The 12,359-nt window shown below is 42.1% G+C and overlaps 1 protein-coding gene across 3 annotated transcripts in view; it reads left to right on the forward strand.

Annotated features, from left to right (window-relative positions):
- Nucleotides 1-12,359, forward strand: part of LOC126298639 (histone-lysine N-methyltransferase SMYD3) — a 104,775-nt gene that overhangs the window by 12,477 nt on the left and 79,939 nt on the right. For all 3 annotated transcript variants that reach the window (XR_007552635.1, XM_049990051.1, XM_049990052.1), the window contains exons 2-3: nt 609-780; nt 861-930. Coding sequence is in view for 2 of the 3 variants with exons in the window: in XM_049990051.1 (XP_049846008.1) it covers nt 609-780; nt 861-930 (242 nt within the window). In the remaining variant the exon portion in view is untranslated. The remainder of the gene's footprint in view (nt 1-608; nt 781-860; nt 931-12,359) is intronic.

A 12,359-nucleotide genomic window follows, 5' to 3' on the forward strand; every position in this document is an offset into this window, starting at 1 on the left:
GGTGTTTATGTTTAAGTTCAGACATTTGATTTTCACAAGTTTCCTTTCTACCATTAAAACATAAATTTGTAAGACTCGTGATACCAGCCCAAACCGTTGAGTTAACTGTTGGTACAGTAAAAAGGCTGTGAGTTACTGCATCACACCCAAACAAAAGTTGAAGCTCAGCAAAAATGAACTTGTGCCAGTTGTGGCTGAAATGTTGATGTTGCAAACCAGAACTGACAGAGATTACAACAGAACATAAGTGGCTAGTGGTTTAGTTGTAAAGTAAAAACACTTTTGGTGTGACTGTGTTATGGGGTGCATTGGTTATGTCCGCAAGCAAGTGGAATTCACATCTCATCTGAATATTAAGAATGTATAAACTTTCCCTGTATCACTTTGTGTAAAAGCTGCAGTGGTCCCTTTAGGTTGCAACACATCCATGTCCCATGGGCTTCGTCTTAAGTGCTCGAGTTTCATATGCAATGACCCTAATATCAAGAGAAGAAAGAGAGGAGGAAAAGGCTACTTCATAAGTTTATGCTGATCTTGACAAATGCACAAATTTTGCTTACTATTTAGTTTTGTCTGTTTGACATCAACAGATTAATTTATTATTCCAGTGGTAAACTATCAAGATGTTCTGGTTGTCAATTCTGTTATTACTGTGGCCGTGAGTGTCAAAAATCTGCTTGGCTTGACCACAAGTATGAATGCCACTTGCTAAAAAAAATTTCACCCCGTGTTGTGCCAGATGCTGCCATGCTTGTTGCAAGAATTATATTTAAATTACAGGTTAGTACTAATGGTAATATTTCAATGAAAACCTTTTCTGTCCACTGTTATTTTATAACTCTGGGTTTACAAATTTTCAGAGAGGAGCAGATCAGGAAATGGGATTTTACTCAGACAATACGTACCGTAAATTCAGAGATTTGATGTCACGTGAGTAGAATATTCTGTAAAATCGTCTATGCCTAAAATTAAACATAAATGTTTCCTGGTTTGGTTACTTTATTTAAAAAAATGAAAGTGTGATATATGGTGTGTAATTTTGGATACTAAGGAAAAAGTCAGTTAATTGAAAGTGTAATAAAATTCTCTCTATGCTAATTTACAGCCAGTACTTCTGAATTATTTCCCTCACTTGAGAAACCAGCTGTCTTCTCAGTGGAGTGTGTTTTCATAATGATTGTTTATTATTTTGTGTCTTTGCCAAAATATCATTTATTTCTTCACAGTTCAGATAAGTTCAAGACACACACACACACACACACACACACACACACACACACACACACACACACACACACAGTTAACCCACTGACTTACTAATATTTTTCTCCATAGTTTACCCTATATCTGCTATTTAAATTTATGAAAATCAGCATATTTTGTTGTACGCACTTTCCTCAAAATTATAATTTTTTTGATAGGAATTCTTTATAAATCTGTCCTTACTATTTATTGAAGTGATGATGGGTAGAGATAATACAGTTTCCAAAATTTTTATTGATATGGTATACCCGTAAAAATACAGACATGTGCAATACCAATAGACATTTCTCTCACTCACACTGTGTATCACTTTTCTTCTTCCTTGCTTTACATGCTACACAATTTCTGGAGGGCATTTTCTTGATAGGATTGGTGGGGATAAACCTAACAAAACCTGAAAACAATTTCTTATAACTTGCAAAATATAAGAAGAAATCTAGTTTATTATACACCATTAAATAGATCAATTTCTCAGCTTCCCAATGGTATATAACAAATCATGCCATCTATTAACAGAGAAAAAGAAACACTGGGAAGAAGCTATATCTGCTCAGCCTATTTCACAGCCTGCAATATAACAACAGCCTTGAAACTTGCAACTGGTTGTGAGCCTGCTGATAAGCCAATTGGTTAGGAATACTGAAAACAAAGTAGAGCCAGGTCATTGTTAGTGAGAAATATGAATGTTCCAAAGTCATACCCAACTCAAATTAAGGTATGTAGCACACAATCATTGTATAAAGCACAGTGGAAAATAAAGCATTATAAGAACCAGCAAGATAATAATCAATGCAAATTGTGGGTTCCAGTACAAGTGGACATCGTGGTAGGCATCTGACATTTGGTGAGCAGAGACTGGTGGCAAACAGCAGTGCTGAATTTAAGTGTGAGTGTTGGTCACAGAATTTCTCCATATAACTTTCTCCATCATGGGTGGCATGCCCCATAAGAAGGTTGTCTCCATATTTTGTGATAGACATTCCAGACTGATTTCAGAATGAGACTCAAGACAGCATATTAATACACTCCTGGAAATTGAAATAAGAACACCGTGAATTCATTGTCCCAGGAAGGGGAAACTTTATTGACACATTCCTGGGGTCAGATACATCACATGATCACACTGACAGAACCACAGGCACATAGAGACAGGCAACAGAGCATGCACAATGTCGGCACTAGTACAGTGCAGCAATGCAGGCTGCTATTCTCCCATGGAGACGATCGTAGAGATGCTGGATGTAGTCCTGTGGAATGGCTTGCCATGCCATTTCCACCTGGCGCCTCAGTTGGACCAGCGTTCGTGCTGGACGTGCAGACCGCGTGAGACGACGCTTCATCCAGTCCCAAACATGCTCAATGGTGGACAGATCCGGAGATCTTGCTGGCCAGGGTAGTTGACTTACACCTTCTAGAGCACGTTGGGTGGCACGGGATACATGCGGACGTGCATTGTCCTGTTGGAACAGCAAGTTCCCTTGCCGGTCTAGGAATGGTAGAACGATGGGTTCGATGATGGTTTGGATGTACCGTGCACTATTCAGTGTCCCCTTGACCATCACCAGAGGTGTACGGCCAGTGTAGGAGATCGCTCCCCACACCATGATGCCGGGTGTTGGCCCTGTATGCAGTCCTGATTGTGGCGCTCACCTGCACGGCGCCAAACACGCATACGACCATCATTGGCACCAAGGCAGAAGCGACTCTCATCGCTGAAGACGACACGTCTCCATTCGTCCCTCCATTCACGCCTGTCGCGACACCACTGGAGGCGGGCTGCACGATGTTGGGGCGTGAGTGGAAGACGGCCTAACGGTGTGCGGGACCGTAGCCCAGCTTCATGGAGACGGTTGCGAATGGTCCTCGCCGATACCCCAGGAGCAACAGTGTCCCTAATTTGCTGGGAAGTGGCGGTGCGGTCCCCTACAGCACTACGTAGGATCCTACAGTCTTGGCGTGCATCCGTGTGTCGCTGAGGTCCGGTCTCAGGTTGATGGGCACGTGCACTTTCCGCTGACCACTGGCGACGACATCGATGTACTGTGGATACCTCACGCCCCACGTGTTGAGCAATTCGGCGGTACGTCCACCCGGCCTCCCGCATGCCCACTATACGCCCTCGCTCAAAGTCCGTCAACTGCACATACGGTTCGCGTCCACGCTGTCGCGGCGTGCTACCAGTGTTAAAGACTGCGATGGAGCTCCGTATGCCACGGCAAACTGGCTGACACTGACGGCGGCGGTGCACAAATGCTGCGCAGCTAGCGCCATTCGACGGCCAACACCGCGGTTCCTGGTGTGTCCGCTGTACCGTGCGTGTGATCATTGCTTGTACAGCCCTCTCGCAGTGTCCGGAGCAAGTATGGTGGGTCTGACACACCGGTGTCAATGTGTTCTTTTTTCCATTTCCAGGAGTGTATATAAACTTGTCTTTTTTCCATGGCTTTGCCCGTGTATGTGTTCAATGAATATATTGAATACATCTCCCCCTTTGTACACCCACCTCGTCCTGTCTTTCTGTCCACCTCATCCTCTCACCTCTGTCTCTTCCTTCCCACTCTCTCTGTTCATTCCTCCAACACCTCTCTCTGAACATATCTTCCTCCCCCTCTGTCTGACTGTATCTTCCTTCCCCTCTCTCTTTTCATCTCCACCTTCCACTCTTCTTTTTCCACCTGCCTACTACCATTCCTCTACACCTTCTGCCTGCCTCATGCATCTCCCCTTTCTTCCCATTCTCTGTCACTTCCTCTTTCCCCTAATTCTGTCCATCACCCCTATCCATCTCAACCTATTCCCAGCCATGCTCATCAGCACGTGTAGCCCCTGCAATACGGTTCAGTAAAGCAGGCCAATACTACTTCCAGAACACACCTCTTATTCAGGGCAGCCTATACGTCAGGGCCCAGAAAACCATTTCTTGTCCCTAACATGTAGGCTGCCTTGCAAAGCAGGTTGATTTGGCAGGCCAATACTGTTCCCACACAACATGCCTGTTGTTCAGGGCAACCTATATGCCAAGGGATGGAAAAAACACGTTTTTCCTCATATCTCCACTCCAATTGGAACCAGATGGCTATAAATTCCTTAGTGCTGATACTCATGAGGCCTTCTGTGCCAAATTTGGTTGAAATTGATACAGGGGTTTGGGAGGATGTATCACACACACAGCTTTATATGGTGGATATTGTACTGTTAGCTGTGCAACAAAATTTATTGTCTGCACCAAAACAGAGGAATAAGCTTTTTTCACCAGCAAAGTAATACGTGATACATTTCTTGGCAACAAGAATTTTACATGACAATTTTTTTGCAATATATGTACACACATTCATTTTGACTAACTTATTGTTATACAAAGACAACAAAAATTGCACTTCCTTGCTTGTTTCTTCACCCCCCCCCCCCCAAACAACCCAAAATTAGATATTAGTATACTTCAGCAGAAAGCTTATCATATCAACATTCAGGTTAAAATCAGCAGTCGAGAGATCACAATAATATTTGTTTATTTGCTGGTTATGGATTATGTTAAAGCCATCCTCAGTATGATCATGGTATCACAAGAAAATGAGGAGCTGCCAGCACCAGCGATATGTGGCTGAAAATTCTGAAGATGGCTTATTATTGCAATCTCGACTGTTGATTTTAAGCTAAATATAGCACCAGGTCACTGTACTCCATGGGCAATGTTGTCTAAATTTATATCAACATTCAGTGTACCACTTTTTATATGTACGTCGTCATGAAATGCTAGACATCAGTACCTGAAGCTACTTACTGCCTTTGTGCAATGATGTGGGTAAGCTACCATGAACAGCATAGTGAACACATTATTGTAGCCAAGATGGACATGAAGCCAACACCCACCACAGTAGTACAAGTTAATATGGCAACTAGTTATGGAGATGATGAATAGTTTGAAAACAATGTGTGTTGAGATAAAGGAAATGAGTTAGGTGGTTAGGGGAGAGGAAAATTTAATTGTAATGGGATTTTGATAGTATGAAGGGCAGGAGATGGAAAAATCGTAGGTAAATGTGGACTGGGGGAAAGGATTGAAAGAGGAAGCCGTGTGGTAGAATTTTGTTCAGAGCATAATTTAATCATGACTAACACTTGGTTTAAGACTCATGAAAATTGTCTGTGTGAAAGAGACATGGAGGTACCAGATGGTTCCATATTGATTACGTAATGGTAAGACAGAGATTTCAGAACCAGATTTTAAACTATAAGATGTTTCCAGGGGCAGATGTTGACTGTGACCACAATTTATTGATTATTATTGTAGCACACAATACAAAAGAATGCTGGGCAGTTACTTGATTATGGAGCCAAACTCAAGACTGCACAGAATATAAAAACAGGAAAGCAAGAGCCATAGGTAATACGAAGGCAGTAGATGTGTTCTAGCCCAGCATAGCATAACATACGTGGTGCGTAAACAAGCAAAGTCCAAACAATGTAGCACATCCAGATTTTGGTTATGGCCTGGTATGATGGCAGTGAAAGCCAGACGAATAAACGTCAATTTGATAATCACTGTAGCACCATACACAGCAGCACTGAGTAGCCCAGAAGATGTCTGGTAGTGTTATGTGACTCACAAACACAATCCAGTTCCTAATAGCAGCTTTTATGTAGTAGCTGCGCTCACTGCCTGTGAAGATGATGGTGGCACCGGCTAGCATAGAGCTTGTAAACATCATATTTGTAATTAGCACTGAGTTGAAACATGCAATACACTGGCAAGGGCCATAAACAATCTCTGAAGCAGGAGTGTCCGCAAGCCAAGGGCCAGCAACCAACAGAATGCACACACAGTGTCAGAAAAGGTGTGATCAAGTACACAGGGGCCCAGTCCACATATACTACAGTTATGCACTGTAGATAGCTCTAAGAGATGGAATAGTGAAGGTGGCAAAGGATCAGATACATAAAAAAAACAAGGTCCATTAGAAATCCTTGGATATCACAGCACATAATGAATTTAATTGATGAAAGGAGAAGATATGAAATGCATCAAATGAAGCAAGCAAAAGGGAATACAAACCTCTAAAAAATGAGATTGAAAGGAAATGCAAAATGCCTAAGCAGCAATGGCTAGAGTACAGTTGTAAATGTATGGAAGCATGCAGAGTGTTTCCGTAAGAGTGTGAAAAATGTTACAGGATGTAGAGAATGGTCGACTGAACAATTTGAGGTAGGGAACATGGAGTCAGAAAAGCCAGCATAAGGAAATGTGGAAGTAAACTTGTCATAAGGAAATGTGGAAGTAAACTTGTCTACCTCTTTGTCTAGCATTACTGTTTTCCAGCTTATTTGGAAGTAACATGGGTACAAGTTTACATGTACTGTGCTGTTTATTTACATAGACAATCTTTATATCCTGCAAGGAAACGAGGAAGATGAACCTGATTAGTAGGAAGTATTTCCTGATCACTGGGTTGGAAGGGGAGGTCCTATTCCATGGCCTGCAAGGTCACCTGAGCTGAATCCTCTTAATTATTGCCTATGATGATATCTAAAGTCACTTGTGTATGAGACCCCAGTGGATACAGAGATGGAATTAGTCACCAGAATTGTAGCTGCCTGTGATGTGATTTGAAACACAGCAGGAATATTTGTCAGGGTGTGTCAGAATCTTGTTTGCTGATGTCATGCTTGCATTGAGGTTTATGACCATCAGCTTCAGCACATTTTGTAAGGTACAGTACAAATGCCATGCTCATTGTGTCAGTGATGGTATTTGCTGTTAACTGTGACTACTGGAAATAAAAAAGTACACTGTACTTTTACTTCTATTAGCTCCCTAAGCTGGCTTCTATGACCCCAGGTTCCCAACCTCAAATTGTTCAGTGGAGCATCCGCTGAGTATGAATATCAAGAGCTCAGATGGGAAACCAGTACTAAGCAAAGAAGGGAAAACAAAGTCAGACATAGTATACAGAGGGGCTATACAAAGGAAATTAACTTTAAGGCAGTATTGTAGAAAGGTAAGAGGAAGTAGATGAAGATGTAAGAGAAGATATGATACTGTGAGAAGAATTTGGTGGAGCGCTGAAAGACCTAAGTTGGAATGAGGCCCCTGAAGTTGATGAAATTTTTCCAGAATTACTGACAGCCTTGGAAGAGCCAGCCATGATAAAACTATTGTACCTGGTCCACAAGATATATGAGCACGCAAAATAGCCTCAGACCTCAAGAAGATTGTATTACTTCAAATTCCAAAGAAAGCAGGTTCTGACAAGTATGAATATTACTGAACTATCAGTTTAAGAACCCATGATTGTAAAATACTTACACAAATTGTTTATAGAAGAGTGGAGAAACTGGTAGGAGCTGACCTCGGGGAGGATCAGTTTGGATTGGACAAATGTTGGAACACATGAGGCAATACTAACCCTATGACTTATCTTAGAAGGTAGGCTGAGGAAATGTAAAACTATGTTTATTGTTTTTGTAGATTTAGAGAAAGCTTTTGACAATTATTATTGGAATGCACTCTTTGGAATTATGAAGATAGCAGGGGTAAAATACAGGGAGTGAAAGTTTATTTGCAACTTGTACAGAAACCAGACACTAGTTATAAGAGTCAAGGACATGAAAGGGAAGCAGTGGTTGGGAGGGAATGAGGCAAGGTTGTAGCTTATGCCCGATGTTATTCACTCTGTACATTAAACAACAGTAAAGGAAAACAAAGAAAAATTGGTGAAGGAATTAAAGTTTAGGAAGAAGAAGTAAAAGCTTAAGAGTTTTTCCAATGACATAGTAATTCTGTCAGAGACAGCGAAGAGCAGTTGAATGGAATGGACTGTCTGGAAAGGAGGACATAAGACCAACAAAAGCAAAACAAGTGTAATGGAATGCAGAGGGAATTGGATTAGGAAACGAAATGCTATAAGTAGTAGATGAGTTTTGCTATTTGAGCAACAAAATAACTGATGTTGATCAAAAATAGAGAGGCTGTAAAATGTAAACTGGCAATGCCAATAAAAGTGCTTACGAAGAAGAGAAATTTGTTAATATTGAATATAGATTTAAGTGTTGGGAATTCTTTTATGAAGATATTTCCCTGGAGTGTAGGCCTATATGGAAGTGAAATGTGGATGATAAACATTTGAGACAAGAAGAGAATAGAAGCATTTGAAATGTGGTCCTACAGAAAAATGCTAAAGATTAGATGGGTAGATCACATAACTAATGAGGGACTGAACAGAATTGGGGAGAAAAGAAATTTGTACCAAAGCCTGACTAGAAGAAAGGATCAGTTGATAGGACACATTCTGAGACATCAAGGGATCATGAATTTAGCACTGGAGGGAAGTGTGGGGCTTAAAAATTGTAGAGGAAGACCAAGATATGAATACAGTAAGCAGCTTCAAAAGGACATAGGTTGCAGTAGTTATTTGGAAATGAATAGACGTGCACAGGACAGAGTAACATGGAGAGCTGCATCAAACCAGTCTTTGGACTGAAGACCACAACAACACAATAAGACTACTTTCAAGTTGTAGAAAGTGTATCAGGGAGTTTTGCAATTTGAATCTGTAAGTAATCAAGCCATAATTTGCAATTGTGCATGTTTGGACCTCTATACTAAAGGTGAGTGATCCACTCCTGAACTGATTCTACAGAGTGAGCAGTTGATGACTTAAAAAAAAAAAAAAAAAAGGAAGAGTAGCTCTTCAGATCAGAAATGTCTCTACAGCATGAAGTGTACTGACCATATTTGGGCATATTTGCATGAGCCTGGGTGGTGTATTGTAGCAGCACTGCTGGCAGGCTGGTGTGGGATCTCATCACTGTAAATTCAACAGGGCCAATCCAATGTTGGGAGGTGGATTAGCTTCCTGAAACAGCAAACTCAGCAGTACAGTACATACTAGTGCAGCAAGAGCAAGGCAGATTTCTGTACTGACAATGACTATAAGGGTTTAGCATACATGACTGGTAATGACAAATAAATGCTGCAGACTGTAAGTATGGACATTTTTGTAACAAAATTATTCTTAGTCTCACAGCCCTATCAGCACAATGAGACTGTGCTGGATAAGGTTGCCACATGGACATGGCATTTGCCACATGGACATGGCATTAGAAGTCAGCGTTTCAAGGCCATAGCATTGAAATAACTCTACGCTCTTAAGTCCCCCCCTCCCTCCACCCCCCGCCACCTGACATAGCGCCATGGTGCTGCTGGCCATCTCAGATCAACTACAGCAGTATGGTTTACTCTTGCCCAGGATGCAGTGGGTTACTTCCAATGCACACGAGCAGTCTTTCGCCAACACAGGATGGGCATCTCATCGTTACGGGCATCCGGTGCAGTGATGCAGCTGGGTAAATCCCATGGCCATAGCAAATACAGCAGCGTCAAGTGTACACTTTGTTGGTGTAGAAATCACATGGCTGGCTTCCTATGTAATGAGGGCACTGGCACTTGATGGAGACTCTGTGCCAGCATCATGGGGTGTGCAAGCAGCCGGGCCAGCAGAATTCAGTGGCCAGCCACCCACTGACACGGTATCAAACAGTGCAGATGCTTCAATAAGGAACTCTTTTTACATTGCATCTGCCTTCCTGTGGAGCCACCTTGTCTCCCACCATGCTTCTACCACCTGGTCACACCATCTTGGCACTTAGCCATCCTCTCCTGCACTGGGGGCACGACAAATTGAATGAAAATTCTAAGCATCCCACACAACATGCTAGATTAGCTAGTATGGCATAGACCAGTGCAGTGAGAAATGTCTACTAAACTGCAGAAAAATACAATGGTGGTTTGAAATGTTCTCAGAATAGCATAGAAATAGATACTTACATCACTGAAAGTTTTTTTTATTTTTCAATGTAGTCTCCTTGTGGATTAATGCACTTGGTCCAACAGTGTTCCAGTGCCTTGATCCCACCTCGAAAATGAGTACCCTTCAGGCCTGCAAAATAGTTGTCAACTCTGGCTATCAATTCTTTGTTTGAAGTGAATCTTCATCCATTGAGAAAAATTTTCAGTTTTGGGAAGAGGTGGAAGTCTGATGGAGCCATGTCAGGTGAATAAGGTGGGTGTGGTAACAAGTCATACCTCAGTTCGTGTAATTTTGCCATGCTGACGGCATGTGTGCAGGCGCACATTGTCTTGATGGAAGAGTACTTTCTTCCTTACTAAACCTGGCCTTTTTTCACTTATCTTTGGTTGCAATTTGTCCAGGAGGTTAGCATAGTATTCTCCAGTAACTGTTTGCCCAGTGGGGGGATAATCTACAAACAGAATCCCCTTCACATCCCAGAATACTTATGCCATGACCTTTCCTACCAAAGGAATTGTCTTTGCTTTCTTTGGTGGTGGAGAATCAGCATGTTTCCATTGCTTTAACTGTTGTATTTTCTCTTGGGTATAGTCGTGCAACCGAGTTTCATCTGTGGTCACAAAGCAGTGCAAAAAATCTTGTTTGTTTTCTCCTAAAAGGGGCCAAGCATTGTTCCAATATGTCCATTCTCATGCGTTTTTGATCCAGCAAGAAAGGTCATGGCACCCATCCTGCAGATATTTTTTTCATTTCCAATTTTTCAGTTTAAATGTGATATACCCTTTCAGGTGACATCTGGCAATCCTCCTCTACCGTTTTGGGCACTTTTGCAATGATTTCTGTAGTAGTGACACTTCTTGGCCGACCACTGCGCATATCATCGTCTAAGCTCTCCCAACCAAATTTAAATTCATTTGTCAACTTGGCAACAGTTGAATATGAAGGAGGAGAGTCCCCCAGTGTATTCTGGAAATTGGCATGAATGTCCTTTGCTTTCATACCTTTCTTTAAGAAGTACTTCATCACTGCTCGAATCTCGATTTTTTTCTATCTTCGCAAATCACTAAGTGGGAACAACAACAGAGCCACGTCACTGCCACAGCTCTCTTCCAAGAGCACTGATGTGGCACGTGTTTACAGGCAACAGTCCAATGAATATCACGTGAGCAACACGTTGTGCCAGCACTGACCTCTTGTGGTGATTCCAAGAACTTTTCAAACCACCCTCGTATGTTACAGACAGAGTGGATGTGTGTGTGTGTGTGTGTGTGTGTGTGTGTGTGTGTGTGTGTGTGTGTGTGTGTGTTTATATATATGCCATACTCCTATGGGAGCTATTGGCAGCCATAAAAAGAAAGACATGGATGAAAGATAAGTTCTTCAGCACGCTCCGTTAATGAAAAAAATACTTCCTCAACATTGCTCGTGCCCTTGAATTTTAAAAGACAACTTGAAAGGAGCAGTCATACCATACCGTTTGCCTCGTCATTGCAAAAGGAGGTGCTCTGCAGAGCAGGAGCACTCTGCAGCTCACTTGGGAGTGAGTGAACTGCAAAGAACTGACTCATAAGAGCTGGTGATCTAGCTCTCCATTCAGTGCTTACCACTCCCCTACTGCTCTGATCTCCACAGAGCAGACTACTTAATGACTCAGGATTCACCCCACTCTTAGCACTCTTGACTCATTCACTGATTCAGCTTTCAGTACTCCTGGGCATTTAATTATCTTCTTGACTCTGCGCTCTTCATTTGAGTTTGACTCACCATAGATATTGTTCATTATAATACGAGGAGTGTTCAATAAGTAATGCAACATATTTTTTTATCTGCCAGTTTCAGTTGATGAATGTGGAATTTGTTGTGGGACTTTGTGTAATATTTCCACTTCAGCCCCTATAGTTTCATTAAGTTCCAATAGGTGGCAGTGCTATATGTAGCCTACAAAATGGGGTCTGTAACTTAGGTGCATTCCATGTGGAGAGCTGTGACTGAGTTTATTTCTGTGGAAAGCCAGAATATTGCAGATATTCATAGGTGCTTGCAGAATGTCTACAGAGGCCTGCCAGTGAACAAAAGCACAGAGAGTTGTGCGAGGCATCTATCATCATCACAACTATGTGACACAAACCTGTCCAATCTCCTGCATGCTGTCCGGCTGCACACGTCTGTGACTCCTGCAATGTTGGAACGTGCAGACACTCTCATTTGAGGTATTCGATGGATTACAATCAAACACTTCGCTGCTGAACTGGACATTTGTGTTGGTAGTGCTGACACACTCGTCCACCA

This window comes from Schistocerca gregaria, chromosome X (assembly GCF_023897955.1).
Source record: "Schistocerca gregaria isolate iqSchGreg1 chromosome X, iqSchGreg1.2, whole genome shotgun sequence".
In the NCBI taxonomy this organism is placed as follows: domain Eukaryota; kingdom Metazoa; phylum Arthropoda; class Insecta; order Orthoptera; family Acrididae; genus Schistocerca; species Schistocerca gregaria.